Below are 22,581 nucleotides of genomic sequence, written 5' to 3'. Positions count from 1 at the left end.
TGAACTTGACCTACACCTATGGAAGCAGTAGCTCAAAAGAGGGAACAAGTCCTTACAGCAAGAATCATTCCCACCCCCTCCACACACAGAGTAGAGAGGGATGGGCAACTTGGACATTGGCTAACCAAAATAGGGGGCGGGGGGCTACAAAGGCAAGAAGTGACTGGCTTACAAGCTTTCAAGGGGGAACCTAGATTCAGAGGGCCTGGAGGAGGGTAGAATCTCCAGTGAGTAGTATTCAGTCTGACTAGGCAGAGCTGATGCAATGAAAAGCAGAGGGGTCTCTTTTGATACAATAGCGAATAATTGTTATCAGGACTGTTTGTGAGGGTTGGAAATGTAAAGGTAGACATTTTATAGCAAGGAGGGGAGTGATTAACTTTTCTGTCTAGGAGCAGAGGTCCCTAGGACCATCAAGGGAGAAGAGCAGAGAGTGGGATCCTACCCAGAGAAGCAGTGATGCCTGAAATGGAGCCAGAGATGATGAAGTGGAGCGATGGAGCAGCTGGAGACTTTAGATTCAGAGAGGGAGAGCGACTGTGTGCTGAAGACCTTGGGGGTATGGGGGAAGTATTGCATGGAGAGGATTGTAACCATGGAAATGAGACGATATACGATAGAATGAATGTAAAACTAATGTTCTCCCATGTAAACTATCACATAATTCACAATAAAATTAAAAAAAAAAAATATTTGTATTCATGTCTTGCTAAGATATTCAAAGTCCATAAAGGGCTAAACTGTTCTCATCTAGTAATTGAACCATTTCTAATCAACATTCACCTTCTTAATTGGCAAGTCTACTATAAGGTCAACATGTAGAAGGAACCAAATCTGTATTCTTGCCCTTGGAAAAGACCTAAACTCTTTGAAGGCTTCATTTAACCAGCTCAGACATATGTTTATGTGTATTTGTGGTCCTCTTGCCTCTTTGGAGTTCTGGTGTGGCACCGGATGTCATTGCAAGGTTGGTGGTTCAAGCTCACCAGCCACTCCTTGGAAACCCTATACATGGTCATTATGAATTGGAACCGATTTGATGACACTTAATAGCAACAACTTTTCTCGTTCATAATATTGAAATTTGGCTTTTTGCTGATTGCATGGTAAAATCTCATAGAAATAGCCTGCAACGGGCAGAAGCTCACTATTCTATACTAAGACTTATGGAATAGAATTTCTCAGAAAAGCATAGGGACTCTATCTCAGGGAATTGCCTCTGCCTTCTGCATGGGTCTTTTAGTTAGTTTCCTTGCAGAACAGCCTGCACTTAGTACGTTTTTCCAATGTGTGTAGACCTGAGAAAACTGCCTGTTACTTAGGCTGAGTAGAACTGGAGAGAGCCATATTTACCACCCTGTAACTATCACTCTTGTTTATGCCTCTATGGACTCAGCCATTCTCAAATACCTATGATGCACTAGACACTAAAGATATAAAGATTAATAAAACTTTCTCTACATTTGAAGGAGATCAGATCTAGTGGAGAAAATAAATGAGAAACTTAGAAAATAGAAGTGAAAGATCATAGAAGATTTAAGGGATCTGTGAAGGTTTTATGAGAATTGAAGAAGCCTTCACACTGGATAATGTCTTACATGATAAATTAGTTTGGCATTGTAGGATAAGCTCTGGACCACAGGATCAGTTTGAACTTCAAGGTTGGTGGTTCAAACTCACCTACAAAGGGTCTCTATGAGTCAGAACCAACTTGAGAGCAATTAATAACAAAGAAAAGGAGGTCATTCTATATGAAAGATATTATAGATGATCAGGTGGGTGTGTTACGTTTGGAGAACTTTAAGAATTTTGATGTAGGAATTGTGGAGGCTTTAATTGATAGTGAGGCTTTAAATCTTCATGGGAGTATAAAGCCTTATCTTTCTCCCATGGAGCGGCTGGTGGGCTGGAACAGCAGACCTTGTGGTTTGCAGTCTGGTGCTTATTTTATAGAGTCATCACACAGTAATGAAGTAAGGGTGGTAGAAATGTATCGGTGCCTTGATGCAGATTTACCAGTTGGTTGTGATTTACATTTGTTCTGAATGAACTTTTGTCTTACTGGTTCATAAATATTTTAAATATTACCTCTGAATGTCATGGAAAATAGTTAAAATTATCAGATTAGGTTCATGTTTTCAAGGACCATATTGCCAAATTAGGAATTTTGGATATGAAAGTAAAGTGGAGTCAAATAAGATTATTACACAGAAGGATAGCACCATTACATTTTTCAAGACAATATAATTGTCAGAAAATATGGACTATCAGGAAGACAGATAGGAAAGATTCTTAATCCATATAATCTGTAGTCGTCAGTCTTATTTAACAAACCAGGGGAGTACAAATAACTTTATTAGAACAACATACTTATACCCAAACAGTACGGTTCTTACTAAATTTAGCACACTCTTTTACTCTTGGTAAGATCAGATCAATCAGGGATGTCTGAGGTGTTTCAAATGCACTTTCTGTTGCAAGTGCTTTGACATTACACTCAAGCATACTGAAACCAAGAAAAGTCTATTCTTTCTCCTTGGTCTCCTCCCCACATAGAATTATAACCTTCAAGTCTGTACCTCTAACTCTATAGGCCATTTGGGGCTTTTAAAACACAAGGATAAGTGAGAAGAAATGGAAGTTTACGTGTAATCCATGGCATCTGCTGAATAAATATTCAAAGTATAAGCCCCACTACTACTGTGTAAATTAGCAGGGCCATCTTCAAAGATGAAAACAGCCAGACTTTATAGATTTTAAATTCTCTGTTACACATATTAAACTCTGTTATTGTAGTGCAAAAGGAGTCAGAGGATCTTGTTAGTGAATAAGGTTGATGGTTTAACAACAGGATTGACATATCATTGACTGTATATGTAAATATTGTTGAAATGTCAAATGTTTTGATACATATTTAACAATAAAGTTAAAAAAAATAAACGAAAATTGTGTTCAAAAAGAAAGGCATTACTGAAAAGAGCTGCAAAGGAAGGCAACAAGATACCATTTTTAACTTAGGAAATTAATAGAGATCAATTCATTGAATCATACGTTGTTTTGATATGGATGTAGAATTATCAATTTTCAATGTATCTTTGTTCACATGTTTAATTCTCATGCTAATAAATTACATTTTCAGGAAAATAACTAAACTTCTATACTTAAGAAACCCACTATACAATCTCATGACCTTATAAGTCCTCAAGATAAAGTATAATATTCATCATTTCTTATCATTTTAATTGCTCAAAACAGCATTTTTATGCCTTAGTTTCATCTTTCTCACCTCCTAGTCTCTTCTCAAAGGAGCTCTGGTAGCATAGTGCCTACGAATCAGGCTGCTAACCTCAGGGTCATCAATTTGAAACTACCATCTGTTCTGTGGGAGAAAGATGATGCTTTCTGCTCCTGTAAAGATTTACAGCCTCAGAAACCCTGTACAGGGTCACTGTGAGTCAGAACGGACTCCATGGCACATAACAACAAGTCACTTCTCAGTCACTTCATTCTGTATCTGCCTTCATGGCCTCCGTACAGCCATATTTTGTTAAATTATCAATTACCTCCACCTCAACAAATCAAAAACGGTCTTTTCAGTAGACTTTTCTCTTGATTGCCTAGAATTATTTGACACTAGTCACATGCATTTACTTATAGATATTTTGCTTTGTATAGACACTTATACTCTGTATATACATTTACTTCCACTGGCTTGGATTGAACATCACTTTTTTGGGTTTTCTCTATCTTCTTCCTTTTACTCACAATGCCACATTCCCCCCCACCCCACCATTAATTGCTAGAGTCTCTCAAAGCTATATTGTTATAGTTTTCATTCTATCTAACCCAGACTTCAGTTAGCTCTATACACAGATTTCAAAGATGATTGAGTGATTCATTTATGTTTATAGACTATATCTTTTTGAGTTCAACTCTCATATTTTCACCTTCTTGAGTATTTGTGTTTGAAATGCACATTAACTTGTCTAATAATGAACTCATGACTTACTCTCTACCTCATACTTAATGCTTCTCCAGTCATCATTTCAGTGAAAAGTACTCAATTCATCTTATTACACCAGAAAAACCCCCATAAATCTGAGTCATCCTTGACACTTTATCCAGCTTCCACAATACCTAACACATCAGCACTTCCTGCTTTAAGTATTTTTAAGTAGTCAGATAAAAAGAGGAAGACCCCCAGCAAGATGGATTGTCAACGTGGCAGCATCAATGGGCTCAAGCATGACACCAATTGTTAGGTTGGCCCAGGAACAGGCAGTGATTCATTCTGTAGTGCATAAGGTCACTATGAGTCAGTAGTGACTCCATGGCAGCTAACAACAACAACAATGAAGCTCTTGATAAGTCATCTTCTAATCATCTATACAACCCTTATCGATATACTATCATTTTGTTAGGACAATGGGTCTCCCAAATCCACTTTACTTCTTTTCATCCAAACTTAATACTCAAGGTTTATCTTTTGGAAAATCACATCTATCAACTACACCCATACCTCCAAAAATTTCCTCCAGCAGTAAGAAAATTAATATAAAAATATAATGCATAATATGGTATCTTCTAGACTCCTCTCCAAATTTCTTTTATACACACTCTCCTTACTTTCTGTGTTATAGACATACAGTTCAGAAAACTTTGCTGCAAAAGAGATTCTGCAGAAGATGAAGCTAAACATCTGGTTGTTTATAGACTAAACAATATGCAATTAGTCTGGTTTTCCAAATTGAAATGTAGATAAGAAGGAAGACAAAATTTCAACCAAAATACAGCATAGCTTGGATGACTTTATCTGCATCACAATTTCATCACTAAAATTTAAACAGGTAAAAATACAATTTACCAAATCTAATTTTTACTGATAAACCAAAATAATACCATGAGACAAAACATTAAATTGAGCTTATCACAATAAGTGTATAAGCATATTCAGGTAGCTGAAAGATTTCTCTCTTTAAGTTTATTAGAATAATGGCCACTAGAATAAGAAAAGGATCCTGGCATCAGCATTATGGGAGAAAGCACTGAACCACTAGGTCTGCAGATCCAACTCACTAGCCCCTACTTGGGAACCCTATACGAGGTCTCTATAAGTCAGAACTGACTTGACTGCACTTAAAAACAACAACAACAATGATCTTATTATGTCATTTAATATTTTTGTCTCAATTTGTTTCCTTTAGAATTGGTGTTTAACATAAAACTCAAAAGAATTTCATATTTGACATATTAAATAGTAAACAGACCATTAAATAATTCTCCATTGTTATTTACTTTCCTGTCACTTAACAGGAATCCAATGAAAATAACTTTTCCCCCCACTCACTATTATTAACCAGAAGTCCTGGTGTGGTGCTGTGGATTAATGTGCTGAATTGCAAAGTCAGTTTGAAGCACAAGGACGGCAAATCAAGCTCACCAGCCACTTCTCAGAAACCCTATAAAGGGTTGCTATGAGTCAGAAGAGATTCTTACTTGATTGCACTTAACAACAATAATTAAATAATACTGATTGACCCATTGGAAAATAAGTATTCTTGTTTTCAAATGGCTTTATACAAGGTGACATTCAAGGATAAAGACTACTCTTTACTCCTGAGTAATAGCTACTCTCATATTTTTACTAGACCAAGGGTTCAAAAATTTTTGGTGAAATATTCATTAGAGTAAGCTTTTATCCATTCTATTTTGAAAACAAATATAATGATTTATGATTTCCTGCTAAGAAATGTTAATTATAATCTTCAAATACATTTGAAATGTAAGTACATTTCTCCTTGCCATTTGGTAAAAATTGTCATATTGAAGGACAAAGACTCAATTATAACACACAAATAGTTTTCATTCATTATAGACAAGATAAAGAGATCTTTACATTGTTAATTTGATAAAAATTGGGCCTTGTTTTTGAAAGTTAATCCAAGTTCATTTTCAGGTTTATAGATTTATAAACTTAAATCATATCTCAGTAATACTGCCCCAAGTCTAGACCTAAGACGTGAGAAAAAATAAACTCCCTTAGAAACTCCATTACCTCAGATTATTCATTTCATTCTGCTATCAAAACCAAAATGTTTATTAAGTATTTTAGAGACTGGAACAACATGTTTTGGGAGGGAGAGAGATGCAAAGAGACAACAAATTACCAATAAGTCAAATGAGATAACTCAGTGCCTAGGAACATATCATGTTAATATTCTACTGATATGTAACATGTTGTTGTTGTGTTATGTGCCATGGAGTCGGTTCCGACCTGTACAAGGTTTCATAGCGACCCTGTACAGGGTTTCCAAGGCTGTAAATCTTTACGGGAGCAGAAACCATCGTCTTTCACCCACGGGACAGCTGGGAGTTTCGAAATGCTAACCTTACGGTTCACAGCCCGATTCATAACCACTATGCTACCACAGCTCCACAATATGCAATATAGAAGATGAGATATGTTGTGGATGAGGTTGTATCTAAGACTTTTCTGAGTTCTGCCAAACATTTTAGTGAATGATTCATTAGGCATGGTTGGCATAGGACAGCTGTGGGAGATTTATAAGTTACTACAGCTTCTCAAATTGGGACTCCTTAGTAATTTACCAGATACAGTTTTTTCCCTCATGGCATTTAATTTGAGTTCTAAAGGTCATTTGGGAGGGAGTGAAGAGAAGAGCTAAAAGAGAGACTGAGAGACTAAATCAAAACAAAACAAATAACTTAAAATTTTAAGGGGAGTTATGTTGTGGTTAAATATCATCCAGTGGGTTTTAACTCATAGTGACACCAAATAGGGTTTCCAATGAGCAGCTGCTGTGATGGAACCACTGATCTTATGGTCAGCAGTTCAGTGCTTATCCCACAACACCACACTAGGACTTCAAGAGGAGTTATGTTGTTGTTGCTGTTAGGTGCCAACAAGTAAGTCAATCTTGACTCATTGTGGCCCTGTATAAGTCTTCGGGGATCAACTGGTGGGTTTGAACCAACTTCTCCATCAGCAGTCCAATGCGTATCCTTCAGGAGTCCCAAAGAAGCTATATGGTGAACTAAATAAGAATTTTTAGGAGGGGACATTTATTTTAAAACACCAGTGTAAATCCTAATGATCTAGGATCGATTCTTTATTGGTTAGCAGTCTAAGTGGAGCCAGGGATTTGCTACTGGATTATGACTTCTTGCATTTCAACTACACAGGTATAAGACTCATAGAAGAAAACACTGGGTAATAGTCATTATATAAGTGGGGTCTTGTGTTAGCATGAGCATGCCAGCCAAACTTTTAGGGTTTCAGTTTCCTTATTTGTAAAAAAAAAAAAAAAGGTTCTAAATTCTCATTTATAGTGCTGGATTTTGCTTTGCTGCTCCTTACGCTAGAACTCCAACTTGATAAACAATCATATGTTAAACTTACTGAAAAATTGTTGCTGTTGTTGTTATGTGTCACGGAGTCGGTTCCGACTCATAGCGACCCTTTACAGGGTTTCCGAGGCTGTAATTCTTTACGGAAGCAGAAAGCCTCATCTTTTTCCTGTGGAAGAGCTGGTAGTTTCGAACTGCTGACCCTGTGGATAGCAGCCTGATTCGTAACCACCACACTACCCACAAGTGCTAAATTATCATCAGGTTCTGGTATTACACTGAATTTTTTTTTTTTTTTTTTTTGCCTTTACAGCTATGTCACCTAGGAAATATCACAGTTACTCAATATCAATTGACTCCTGATCTGTAAAATGGAGAGAATAATAGTACTAAACAGGCAAGATGCTCTCATAGAACTTACAATCTTCTATAGATCGTATTTTAGCTCAAAATGGCAGTAGTTACTGTCTGTTTTGTTCACTGATGTAGCCCAATCACCTTCACTCATGTGACAATATTTGCCAAATAAGCAATTAAATGAAACAATGCACGTAAAGTGATTAACATAGCAACTGGCTCACGGAATCAGATAAATGGTCCTCATTTTAATATCCACAATAATGTCTCATTAAGACAGCTGAAAGAAATAAGAATGCTTCAAAGAGAAGACTAAGACTGGGGAGCATATTATGGAAACTACAGGAAGACTTTTTTTTTTTTTTTTTAATTCAGAATATGAAAGCCTTTTCTAACAAAATTGTTCAAAAGTTAAATGAACTAGTGCTTAATAAAATATTGAATTTTAACTTCCTCATTCAGTGTTTGTAGTTAAGAATCTTATTTAAAGTTAGGAATTCAATGATTTGGAAAGAAATCTATAAAGCAATACAGAATAAATACATGATTTGTGTTGGCTTCTTGATGTTGCTGGCAAAAGAAAAATAATTTGAAAATGGTAAATACAGTAAATCCAATCTATTTTCCTTGGTATATGTCACTAAAGACACTTACATGTTAACTAATAAACAATATGGCTGAAGAAGATATACTTCTGATTTGTCTTATAATGTCGGCAACGATAAAAGTTAGGAGGTGCAGATTTTTTATTTCCTTATCAGAAAAAGAGAAGTATTTGAGGCTTGGATGATTTGCTCATTTTCTTCCTGTTCTGTGTAACCAAGTGGTAACACTGTACTTTGGAATTTAAGAACAGCAGCTGTGCTCATATTGCTTGGTTTTATGAATCTAGCCAATGCATCCCTGCTGCCAAGTAGAAACAATTTCAGAAAAAATGCATGATATCAATAAAGAAAGAATCTTACTCAATATCATTTTTATGAAGAATATTGTGTCAGAATAGCCCTATCAATCTATTGCCATCAGATCAAACTGAAAAGAATTAAGTACATAAAGTGGTGTCACAAAACGTAGCCAAGAAGAACCTAAATTTGGTAACAGAAGGTCAGTTAAGCATTTGGATAATAAAAAGTAAACTTTCTTTAATGAGCCATTAAAAGTTAATAATGGTTATATGCCTTGGAGTCAGCTCCGACTCATAATGATCCTACATAGGGTTTCTGAGGCTGTAAATCTTTACGGGAGCAGAAAGCCTCATCTTTCTCCCGCAAAACTGCTAGTAGTTTCGAACTGCTGACCATGAGATTAGCAGCCCGATTTGGAAACACTATGCTACCAGAGCTCCTTTCTGTCTAAAGTGATAATCAGATAGTAATAAGTAGACTGATTGTCACTTTAGACAGAAATATTAAGAATGACAGTTTTTCAAAACCTTCTATCTATTCTTCAAATTGGCTGCCTATTGAGAAAAAATATAAAATGCATGACATTTTTTGAAAGGCATGGAAAGGAAGAAGCTCACCAACCAATGATAAATCCCAATGTTACTATTTCAAAAAAGAATTGCATTCACACATTTAAAATTCTACTGCCCTTCTTGCTAATTCAGCAGCATCAGAAGAAATGAGATGAGTTGTTTCATTCAAGTGAAATATCCAGGTAATTAAAGTCAATCCCTGAAGAAGTGAATATTTTAGAAACTTGGGACATAACAATGTAGGTACCAGGCAAGGTATCAACACTTTGTATATATAAAAAATAATAATGTAATTTTTAACCAATGCTTAAAAAACTAGTACTGAAAGCAAATCTGTACTTCCAAGCTCTAAATTCTGTGATTCTATAGTATTGTGTTATTGTTAAGTGCTGTCGAGTCCGGGTTCCAACACACAGTGACTCTGTACAGGGTTTCCGAGGCTGTAAATCTTTACTGGAGCAGAAAGCCTCATCTTTCTCCCGTGGAACAGATGGTAGTTTCAAACTGCTAAGCGTGAGGTTAGCAGCCCAACTCATTTCTAGAGCAACTTCAGTAATTTGAGATGTATTTGCTTCCCAAGGGTTTTATTCAAGAATTTAAGAATTAATCTTATTTCTTTAAAGTTTAAAAAATTTTTGAGAAGGAGTTGATTGATACCTATTATCATTAATCAGCATGACACATCTACTTATTTTCCATGTTTTTTTCCAAGCACTGATACTTTATATTCTTTAAGCTCTACTTTCACTACATAGATTTAGATGCCCCAAATCTCTGGGCTTATGCATGAAAAGACATTCATCTATGTTGCCAGGAACAAGTAGATCTCTTTGTCACTTACCTGCCCAGGAGCAGAAACTCTCCTACAAGGCCCAGACGCCTCATAGCCATGAGCAGACCTCTCACTGTCATCCCCTCACAGAAGCAGGCCACCACCCGGGCCTTGGGCAAGTGGCTTCTTAGCTTCTTCAGCAGCTTATCAAAGCTCTGCTCCCCTGCGTTGCTGTAAATTTTGTAAGAGTGGGCGATGCAAATTCCTTCCTTGGCTGACATGTCTTTGAAAGCCTCCATCCCACTTTCTCCATAGTTGCCTGTGTGAACACAAAAATAAGTAGAGGGCCAGTGAAATGAGAGCGTTGGATTCTTTGGGTATAATTAGAATGCAAAAGGACTGGAAACATGCAGGTGACTTGGTAGTGTTGGGTTTAGAACCAGAAAACCTGAATTTGAAATTTTGCTCTTTTACTGGCATCTTCACTTTGGACAATTTACAATGAATCTACAGTATGCATATTCATATTAAACCTTTTATATTCACTGAAAGAGAAAAAGAATTAAGAAGCTCAGGCAAAATTGATTTCCCTTTGACGAGATGATGGCAGACATCAATCTGCGGATCCTTCAACATGCACAATACTTTGCTTCTCATCGTATCATATCTTGTTGTTGTTATTTTTGAACCACCAGCCTCACAGTTAAACCCGACTTTGTGGTTTAGTGCTTTATCCTACAGCACCAGACTACCTCACTGAAGTTTTCAGGTTAGTGTATTTATGAATGATGGTAGTGGTGGGTATGCACCTTAGAGTCAGTTCCAACTCATAGCGACCCTGTATAGTGTTTCCAGGCTATAAATCTTTATGGGGTCAGAAAGCCTCATCTTTCTTTCTTGGAGCAGCTCATGGATTCAAATTGCTGAGCTTGTGGTTAGCAGCCCAAATGCCTAACCCACTAAACTACGATTGTTGTTGTTAAGTGCTGTGAAGTCGATTCCAACCCATAGTGACTCTGTATAGGGTTTCCAAGAAGCAGCTGGTGAGCTTGAACCACTGACATTGCATTTCAAACGATTTTGCAGTCTGATGCATTAGCCTACAGCGCCACACCAGGACTCCACTAAACTACGTAGGATCCCCAAATTTATGAATATATTTGTTGTTAAGTACCGTGGAGTCCAGCCTCATCTTTCTCCCACTGTTAGTGTCAGCTGTTAGTGTCAAACTGCTGACCTTGTGGTTAGCAGCCGGATTAGTAACGATTACGCTCCCAGGGCTCCTGGGGCATATGTGTGTGTGTGTGTGTGTGTGTGTGTGTGTGTGTATGTATGTATATATATATGTTGTTTGTTGTTATGTGCCGTGGAGTCGGTTCCGACTCATAGCGACCCTGTACAGGGTTTCCGAGGCTGTATATCTTTACAGGAGCAGAAAGCCTCATCTTTTTCCCACGGAAATCTCGTAGTTTCGAACTGCTGATCAGAGAGTAGCAGCCCGATTCTTAACCACTATGCTACCAGATATATATCTATATACTTTATTTAATATGCTGTTGTACACATTTCATAGAATATTGTAAATCAGATATATTATTATGTATATTATATGTGAATTTTCAGGAAAATTTACAGTTTGATCCCGACTGAAAAATTTTTTCACATGTAAATATATACAATTAACAAAGTCATTTAAAATAATGTTACTCTTTATGCCCATAGGAAAGTTGCTGATATGAGGTGACTATTTTTAGATACTTTGCAAAATTTGGTGCATCCTGAGCAGTCTTTCAAAACAAAATTAATTCTGACAACAAACATGTCAAGGTCAGCAGTTCGAAACTACCAGCTGTTCCGCGGGAGAAAGATGAGGCTTTCTGCTCACACAACAACAACAACAAACAACATGTCAAGAAATATACCAGAACCCTTATGCATGTGATCTCATTTACTTCTCACAATAGTGTGTTGTGTTAGATCTTACAATATCCTTATAAGAAAACACATTTGTTGTTGTTGTTATGTGCAGTGGAGTCGGTTCCGACTCATAGCGACCCTGTACAGGGTTTCCGAGGCTGTAAATCTTTACGAGAGCAGAAAGCCTCATCTTTCTCCCGAGGATCAGGTGGTAGTTTCGAACTGCTGACCTTGAGGTTCACAGCCCGATTCGTAACCACTACACGACCAGAGCTCCTTATGAAAACACATAAGGAACTTATCTACACAATAAGTGGAAGGCTGAACTCCATTTACAGATCTGTCCAGCACTGCACATTCTTTCCCTATAGTCTTCTCTGACTGAGGCATATGAGCCTTGTTGCTGTTGTTAAGTGCCGTCAACTCGGTTCCGACCCAGAGCAACCCTGAACAGGGTATCCAAGGCTGTAAATCTTTATAGGAGCAGAAAGTCTCATCTTTCTCCCGTGGAGCAACTGGTAGTTTCGAAGTGCTGACCTTGCGGTTCACAGCCCGATTCATAACCACTACGCTACCAGAGCGCCTGTATGAGCCTTAGAAGCCCACTTATACCTGCGTGTCTCTTTCCTGTTTAAATGTCATAGTGTTTCACTTTGAGCTATTTTTAGGGCTACTCTAATTTTTTTTTTTTAAGAGACAAATCAAACAGTACACATATTATACATTTTCAAAAGAGTAAGGCAGAGTTCATGGGAACCAATTAGAATACTGGAAACTATTACAAGCTGAGGGACACATAGAAAATAACTAGCCTGGAAATTAACTGGATCTAGGAATTAGAATGTCATCTGGAAATCTAACAAGTGTTAAGAGTGTACTGGCAATTAATTATACAGATTCACCATACAAGCATGGTTATGATATATCAAAGCAAACCCATCCTATTGCCAGTGACTGAATTCCAACTCATGGTAACTCCGTGTGTTACAGAGTAGAACTGCTCTGGCGGGTTCACTTCGTGCTAATCTTTATGGCCATACTCTGATGGCACTGGGCAGTGGGTCCAAACTACCAACTTTGCAGACAGTAATCAAGCTTAAACTGCTTGTATCATCTAGGGAGATAATGAAAGAAAAGTTAAATAATAATAATAATTACAACTATCTTTCTGTGAGATTTTAATCTTTGGAAAATCACTTAATATATATTAACTATTCCATCTACTAACACTGATATACCTTAATATCTCACTTCACAGGTAGTACAAACTGTAGTTCAAATGTAACAAGCAGGTGGGGCTCTTGGTATGAATATATGTGTAATACTTGGGTGTGTTTGTGTATTTATATATATGTTGTTAGTGCCATTGAGTCAATTATGACTGAAGACCATCCTATGTGGACACAGTGAAACTATGCTTCCGGTTTTCAAGGCTGTGATATTCCAGAAACAGACAGCCAGGCTACTTCCATGGTGCCACTGGTGGGTCTGAACCAACAATCTTTCAGTTAGTAGTCCACTGCATAGCCATTTGTATCACCTATAAATGCACACACATATCTTCTGTTTCCTGACTCTGTATGGACACCATCACACAGCAGGTACCTTGCTTCAGCTGAGATACTCACACTTTGTGGGTAGATCCCTATGTGCTTATATCTTCATGGACAAACTTGCAAAGGACAAAGCAGAGCAGGCCAGCCTAAAACTTATCCAAAGCATTATCCTAAAAAAATGTAGGGCCAGCTAGATTTGGTTTTTCTTCTTACTCAGAATTAAGATCAACAAAAAGGCGCTGTGCTGATGGCAGGTGGGCTATCTGGTTATTTTGCAATTAACAAAGTTTAAAAGGCTCCATCTGAAAAAAATGTGCCAAGGGTCTAAATTACTGGTTTTATACTAATCTGAGTAATCTATTATTCTGTAGTTTATTTTTAGCCAACTCTGTTTTTCAACTGACTTTCTTGTACTTAATGCTTTGTTTTAATGCTGAGACATTTGCATAAACGGTATAAATGAGGTTCATAGTGATTGTGAGAATGATAATAAAAAAATCTCAATAAACATTAAATGGAGAAAAAACCCTGACAAATTAATAATAATTAACACCTCCCTACCAATCTTGTTTTAACATTATTTTAGCTTATACAGTAATTTGTCTAAAGACAGTTTGGAATAATGGAGAGAACTTTGTTAGCAGAAAGCTGTGAGTTCAAATTCAGATAGAATGCTGTTGTTAGTTGTCATCAGATTGATTTTGACTCATCAAGTTGATTTTGACTCAGAGCACCCCTCTGAACAATAGAAGGATCCTGCACCACCCTCACAATTGTTACATTTGACTCTATTGTTTCAGATACTCTACCAGTTCATCTCTTTAAAGGTCTTCCTTTTTTTTGGTTAACCCTCTCTTTTGCTAATCCTCTGTTTTTACTAAGCATGATGTCCTTGTCCGGTGAGTAGTGCTCCTGATAACATGTCCAAAGTACTTGAGTCCAAATCTTGTAATGCTTTCCTGTAAGAACATTCTTCCTAAACAGATTTGTTTGTTCCTCTGGCAGTTTGTGGCATATTCAATATTTCTTTTGCACAAAGAATTTTTGTCAAAGCCATCATTGGTTTCTTTGTCTAACTTATTCATTGTCCATCTTTGACATGCATGTGATGTGATTGAAAATACTGACTTCAGTCAGTCACATTTAGTCTTCAAAGTGAAATCTTGCTTCTTAAGACTTTAAAGAAAGCACATTTCTCCAATGCAGTAAGTCTTTTGATTTCATGACTGCTGTTTTCAGGGGCATTGATTGTGGATCCACGTAAATGAAATACTTGACAACTTCAATATTTTCTCTGCTTAATATGATTATGCTTCTTTGTCCTGTTGTGAGGACTTTTCTTTTTCTTATGTGGAAGTGTAGTTCATACTGAAGGATGTATTCTTTGATCTTCATCAACATTGATTTTTTATTTTTGTTTCTTTAAGCTTTTATTTTGAATTGAGTGAGTTTACATGGGACAACATTGGGTTTGTACTCATCCTATCCTATTTCGTTTCGTTGCAATGCTTACAATCTCCTCCATGCATCATCATTCAACAGTATTTGCTTCTATTCCTTGTTTTTTGTTTTTTGTTCTTGCTGTACAAAATAACACTAAGAATATATAATCATTTAAATAACCAAAGAGCATATTCTTCAGGCCAGCACACAGCCTTTTGCTTCCTGTGAGTCTAGAGTCCTCGGTTGCTCTATCTCTCCATGTCATCATCTCTGTCTCCACTGGTTTTATACTAATATAACAAAATGTGCAAATATGAAAGATTCTCTGGGCAAATTATTGAATGATGCAGAAAGCATCAAAAGAAGATGGAAGATATACACAGAGTCACTGTACCAAAAGGAAGTAGTTAATGTTCAACCAGTTCAAAAGGTAACATATAATACTGAAGGAAGAAATCCAGGGTGCATTGAAGAAATTGATGGAATCAAAATTGAAATCTTTCAAGAAAGTGATGCAGCACAGTAGGCACTCACTCATCTATGCCAAGAAATTTGGAAGACAACAATTATCTGTCCTACTGATTGGAACTGACTTGACGGCACTTAACAACAACAACAACTGATTGGAAGAGATCCGTATTTGGGCCCATTCCAAAGAGAGGTGACCCAATGGAATGCAGAAATCATTGGAAAATCTCTTTAATATCCCATGTGAGTAAAGTTTTATTAAAGGTAATAATAACAATTGTTGTTGTCTTTAAGTGCCGTCGAGTTGGTTCCGACCCATAGTGACCCTGAACAGGGTTTCCAAGGCTATAAATCTTTACGGGAACAGAAAGCCTCATCTTTCTACTGCGAACAGCTGGTAGTTTCGAACTACTGACCTTCCGGTTCACAGCCCAATTCGTAACCACTACACTACCAGAGCTCTTTACTCACTACTAAATCATAAGAATCATATTCCCATCTCCTTTCACCAGACCCATCTATACAAGATGAAAAATATTCCGAGGGGATTCTACCTTTCTTTGTACACTCTAAAACTAACCTCCCTCATGAAAACTTGTTAGCCATTTCATGCCTTTATAAACCCCCATTTTAGGTATCCAATATCTAAGTGACCCGTGCTTCTCAACCCTGTGAACAGAACAGGAGGTAGCACTATGTTTTCAGAGTAAAATCCCAACAGTACTCTTTAAACAGGGAAGCAGCTTTAATACACGTGTGACATAAAACCCTATGGAATAATAATTCTGATTTAATAAGAGAAAATTAAGCTGGTATTTTCTTTAATGGAGATATATAGTCTACTAACTAGAAACACTCTGGTGTGTTGAGATTTTCAGTACCTACTAAATACAAAGGCTTTATTCTGGAATTACACATTTTAAAACAATAAGAGATTTTAAAACAAAAAATATGTTCATGAGTTTTTTTGAAGCAGAATTTAATGCATTTTGAACAGTAGGAGGAAGGATGAAAAATCTGAGGAGGTAAAAATACATTTTTCCATACGGAAAAGTGACAATCATAAAGAAAAATATGAAATAAAATATGAAACTAATATGGAATCCTTGTAAGCAACTTGCAACAGGAACACTAAACCACGGAACATTATTTTTGAACTAGTAAAAAAAGGTTTATTACTTTGGGACTAAGAGAAGAATATGTAATCATAGCCCAACTACTTGGCTATTTAGATATTCATAATTATGTAAATGAAGAGTATTGATTTTCAACTTTTAGAATCCTCCTATAAACAAAACCTGATTATATAAAAACAATGTATGACTATTACAAATCTTTACAATGAAAATCAAGAAATATGACAGAAGAAATAAGATCATGGGAAGCTGATGTAAAAACCAAAACCATAAAAATCTAGCACATACAATTTGTGAAATAAATCTTGTCATTCTACAACGTAAATATTTCTATTTACCTTGTGCAAAGAACTGGAGTTAGAAAACCAAAAAGAAAGAACACACTCAGCATTTCTCAAGCTGAGGGAACTGAGGAAAAACTTCAAGCCTCAAATTGAAACATTGACGGATTTTATGGGCACAAAGGACTCCTGGTGTGGAACTCAGTTAATGCCCTGGATTGCAAAATCAGTTTGAACCACAAGTTTGGCAGTTCAACCTTACTAGCTGCTCCTCAGACACCCTAAACAGGGTCACTTTGGGTCAGAACCAACTTGATGGCATTTAATAACAACAACAATGGGCAAAACATTGAAAGAAGGGAAAGCATCAAAAGAAGATGAAAGGAATATACAGGATTACTATACAACAAAGAAATGGTTGATGTTCAACTGTTTCAAGAGGTAGCATATGATCCAGAGCCAATGATATTGAAGGGAGAAGACAAAAGTGAATTGAAGGCATTGGTAAAGAACAAGGCAGTAAGAATTCATCGAATTGAAATCTTTCAAGGAGTTGACTCATCTATGCCAAGAAATTTGGAAGACAACTACCTGACTACCTGACTGGAAGAGATCCATATCTGTGCCCATTCCAAAGAGAGGTAACTCAACGGAATGTGAAAATCATCAAGCAATATCACTGATATCTCATGCAAGTAAAACCTTGCTGAAGATAATACAAAATGGCTGCATCTACATGTTGACATAGAACATCCACAGGTTCATGCCAGATTCAGAAGAGGATGTAGAGTGAGGGAATCATTGCTGACAGCAGATAGATCTTTACTAAAATCAGAGAGTATCAGAAAGATGTTTACATGTGCATTATTAACTATGCAAAGGCTTTTGATTGTGTAGATCATGACAAGCTGTGGACAACATTGCAAAGTATGAGTATACTGCAACACTTAATTATGTTCATGAGGAACATGTACACAGATCTAGAGGCAGTTGATAAAATAGGACAAGGGAACATCAAATGGTTTAAAATTAGTAAAGGTGTATGTCAAGGTTGTATTCTTTAACCATACTCGATTAAACTGTATGATGAACAAATCATTTGAGAAGCTGGATGATATGAAGAAAAATGTGTCTTTAGAAGTGGATGAAGACTCATTAACAAGCTGCATTATGCAGATGATACAATCATGCTTGCTGAAATTGAAGAGGATTTAAAACACTGACAAAGATCAAAGACCACAGCAGTCAGTATGGATTGTACCTCAGTGTAAAGAAAACAAAAATCCTCACCACTGGACCCATAAATAACATCAGAATCAATGGAGAAAAGATTGACATTGTCAAAGACTTCATTTTTCTTGGATCAACTATCAACATTAAGGAAGCAGCAGCCAAGATATCAAAAGATGTGTTGCATTAGGAAAATAGGCTGCACAAGACCTCTTTAAAGTGTTGAAGAACAATGATGTCAGTTTGAGAACTTAGGTGCACCTGACTCAAGTCATGGTATTTTCAATAAGCTCCTATGCATGTGAAAGTTGGATAGTGAATAAAGAAGGTTGTAGAACAATTGATGCATTTGAGCTATGGTGTTGGAAGAGGATATTAAAAGTACCACAGACTTCCAAAAGAATGTGTCAGAAGATATACAGCCAGAATGCTCCTTGGAAGTCAAGATGGCCAGACTTTGTCTCTTAAACTTCAGACATATTGTCAGGAGGGATGAGTCCCTGGAGAAGACTATTATGTTTGGTAAAATGGAGAGTCAGAGAAAAAGAGGAAGACCCCCAATGAGATAGATTGGCAAAGTGGCAGCAGCATTAGGCTCAGGTTCAGCCACAATTGTGAGGTTGGGGCAGGACCAGGCTGTGCTTCATTCTGAGGTACATGGGGCCACAATGAGTCAGCAATGACTTAATGGTACCTAACAACAACAACAAGAAGCATAAATAATGTGAATCACAGTAAAAACTCAATATATATTTCTGTTGAATGGATAAAAAGGAGTCTAGCCAGTACAAAGAATATTCCCAAAGATGTCCATGAAACTGATATCTAGGTATGTTCATTGCTGGATATACAATGGAGCAGATTTAATGCTTAAAGGTTTAGAGTAAAAAGTTATCCTTGTCTAACATGTACACTCATCAAGTTTCCATGAATTAATGTACCATTACAATGAATCAGATTTCAAACTTTGGTTAATGTTCTAATTATTTCAAACGTACCCTGGGTCATCTCTATAACATTACCCACATAACATAGCACTTGGTTTGATATCATACATTATTGTATCTAATCTAGAGTGTTTGATGACTGGCAGACAACACTTAAACATATTCATTTAACAAACTTTGTTAATACTCTAGCAAGACTCCAGAATAAAATTCAACAGGATTAAAAAAACACAAAACACAACCTTAGTATCACATAAATATTTATGCAGTGACTTGGATTTTGAAGTCTAACTATAAAATCTTATTTATGAGACTATGAGCCAGGATTACTAAATATTGACATAAAAATATATGCCTTGGTGGTGTGCTGAGTTATGCTTTACCACATTTCTGACCATTACTTTGATCTTATGAATAAAGTTTGATCAAACAAATTCACATATTGTGAAATAAAAACAAAAACATTAAATCAGATGAATGCAAAGACAATATCTGACAGTTATTCCTGTCACTCATATCAACATAACACTTTTGAGTACATGCCTCCTTTGGTTGTATGCTAAAGGTTACTTCTGCAAGCTGAAATTAAAAGTTATGACACTAACTTGTCTGTTAGCTCTCATTAATAACTTTAGATTCTTCTAGCTTTGAGAAACCAAATTAAAATAGATTTAAAATTAGAAAAAAGGTCAATTTTAGGGTTTTATTTCTGAATATCTATTAAATTACCAAGTAAAAAATAAAGACAATTGAATCAAAAAGTTCTTATTAAGAGAAAAGTAGTCTGAGTTTATCTGATATTTGGGAGATATCATAATATGGATTACAATATTAATAGATAAAAGTGTCAAATGTTAAGATTGTGTGCTAGAAATTTTAAAAATATTTAAAAATTTCATACCATTAGTACAGTTGGAAATCTGACAAAGAGAATGAAAAAGAGAGAAAATAAAGCAAGAGAAGACATTCTTTTTTAATTCTTCTTATATATCAATTATTCTGAATATTAAAGTAAGACAAGTAGTGAAAAGATCTATTGATTTTTGTTAGCACAGAAGAAGCCATATAGAAGTGGACTGTGCATGAATGAGGAGTGTAAAACAAAACATGATGTATCAACTTCTTTGGGAAACTTAGCAGTGAAGGGAAAAGCAAATAGCTATAGTGGTAATTGAAAGGGAATACAGGAACCAAAGAATAGATTCTGCTAAGTTTTAGATGGGGGTATCATAGGGTGAATGCTTAGTACACAGTGCGGCATGAATTTCAGTCATCACCATCAATAACATTCATCTAGATCCTATGGAATTATTTGGTAAAAGTCACTAATAATATGTACCAAGTACTAAAAAAAAAAACACCTTAGGGAACATAGTTCTACTCTGAAAAAAAGAGTACTAACTACTGCAATAGTTCCTTCAAATACAACATCAATATCATCATTGTCATCTTCATCATCACTCAAATCAACAAACCCTACTAGATAGTTCTTTCCAACATTTACAAATAAGGCATTGAAGCTGAGAGACTATATCCACAGTTTCATAGCTAGTGAATAGAATGACTGGAATTTCAGTCTTCATCTATAAAATTTCAAAGCCCATGCACTGTTCCTACATTGCATTGTTACTCTCAAATTACTAGGAAAAGATTGCTCAGTTTACATATGTGATTCTTCCAGATACACTTTTCCACGTAACCCTAAGCATTTTATTGGAACCAAAGTACAGATAACATTGAATTGAATTTGCTTAAGCAAATATATGCAAGAGGTATTGATCATTACCAGTGATTGGAAATCAAAGGTTGGACCAAAGAGGAAGGATCAGTAGTTGGAAAATATGATCTTGGTGATGGAGATCACATTATAGAATTCTGCAAAATCAGAGTTTGTTCATTTCAAATACCTTCTTTTGACAGTATGAGATGATTATACACATGGACCTCACCAGATGGAAATGGAATACACAGAAATCAAATTGACTATATGTGTGGAAATAGATGGTGGAAAAGCTCCATATCATGAGCCAAAACATGGCCAAGGGCAGATCATGGACCAGACCATCAGTTGTTGTTATTGTTAGGTGCCATCAAGTTGGCACCGACTGTGACCCTATGCACAGCAGAATGAAACAACGACCGATCCTGGGCCAACCTCACTACTGTTGCCACACTTGAGTCCATCGATGCTGCCACCTGGCCAATCCATCTCATTGGGGGTCTTCCTCTTTTTCTCCGACCCTCCATCTTACCAAGCATGATATCCTTCTCCAGCGACTGTTCCCTCCAGACAATATGTCCAAAGTATGAGAGACAAAGTTTGGCCATCTTGGCCCCTAAGGAGCACTCTGGCTGCACTTCTTCCAAAACAGATATATTGGTTCTTTTGGCAGTTCATGGCACTTATAGTATTCTCCTCCAACACCATAAATCAAAGGCATCAATTCTTCTACAATCTTTCTTATTCATTGCCCAGCCTTTGCATACATATGAGGTTATTGAGAATATCATGGCTTGGGTATTTTAAATTGCTCATATGAAAATTCAGACTAAAGCTGAAGAAAATGAAAAAGAGTCCACGAGAGCCAAAATATGACCTTGAATATATCCCACCTGAATTTAGAACTCATCAGAAGAGCAGGTTTGATACACTAAACACTAAAGACTGAAGACCAAAAGTGTTGTGAGATGATATCAAGAATATCATACAGGAAGAATGCAAAAAGTCATTACAAAGACAAGAAAGAAGGAAAAAATCAAAATGGTTGACAGAAGAGACACTGAAATTCTTTCTCCAGTGTAGAGATGCTAAAGCAAATGGAAGAAATGAAGAGGTACAAGAGCTGAACAGAACATTTCAAAGGTCAGCTCCAGAAGAATAAGTCAAATATTTCAATGAAATGTGCAAAGACCTTGAGTAAGAAAACCAAAATGGAAGAACACACTCAGCATTTCTCAAGCAAGAAGAATTTAAGAAAAATTTCAAACCTCAACTCTAGCTATTGAAGGATCCTCTGAACTAATTATTGAATGATGCAGAAAGCATTAAAAGAAGATGCAAGGAATACACACTGTCGCTGTACCAAAAGGAAATGGTTCATGTTCAACCATTTCAAGAGGTAGCATAAGGTGAAGAGCTTATGATACTAAAGGAAGAAGTGCAAGGTGTACTGAAGGAATTGGAAAAGAACTAGGCACCGGGAATTGATAGACTAAACATTGAAATCTTTCAAGAAAGTAAGTTGGTACTGGCGGCACTCACTCATCTATGCCAAGAAATGTGGAAGACAAATATCTGGCCAACTAATTGGAAGAGACCCATATTTGTCACCATTCCAAATAGAGGTGACCCAACGAAATGTGGAAATCATTGGACAATATCTTTGATAAACCATGCAATTAAAATTTTACTAAAGGTAATACAGAAATGGCTGCAAGCATATATTGATAGAGAACATTCAGAGGCTCAAGCAGGGTTCAGAAGAGGATGTGGACCAAGAGATATAATTGCTGACATCCAATGCATCTTGGCTGAAAGCAGAGAATACCAGAAAGATGTTTACCTGTGCTTTATTGACTATTCAAGGGCTTTAGATTCTGTGGATCATGACAAGCTATGGACAACATTG

At 36.5% G+C, this 22,581-nt stretch overlaps 1 protein-coding gene across 2 annotated transcripts in view; it reads right to left on the bottom strand.

Annotated features, from left to right (window-relative positions):
* The window catches only part of GRM5 (glutamate receptor, metabotropic 5), a 677,550-nt gene that overhangs the window by 417,693 nt on the left and 237,276 nt on the right, over window positions 1–22,581 (bottom strand). For both annotated transcript variants that reach the window (XM_006871218.1, XM_006871217.1), the window contains one exon: window positions 10,044–10,293. In XM_006871218.1, coding sequence (XP_006871280.1) covers window positions 10,044–10,293 — 250 coding nt within the window. The remainder of the gene's footprint in view (window positions 1–10,043; window positions 10,294–22,581) is intronic.

The sequence above is a fragment of the Chrysochloris asiatica genome, unplaced genomic scaffold (genome assembly GCF_000296735.1).
Source record: "Chrysochloris asiatica unplaced genomic scaffold, ChrAsi1.0 scaffold00163, whole genome shotgun sequence".
Lineage (NCBI taxonomy): Eukaryota > Metazoa > Chordata > Mammalia > Afrosoricida > Chrysochloridae > Chrysochloris > Chrysochloris asiatica.
The sequence above is the reverse complement of the archived record's forward strand: the minus strand, read 5'-3'. Positions and strand labels throughout refer to the sequence as shown.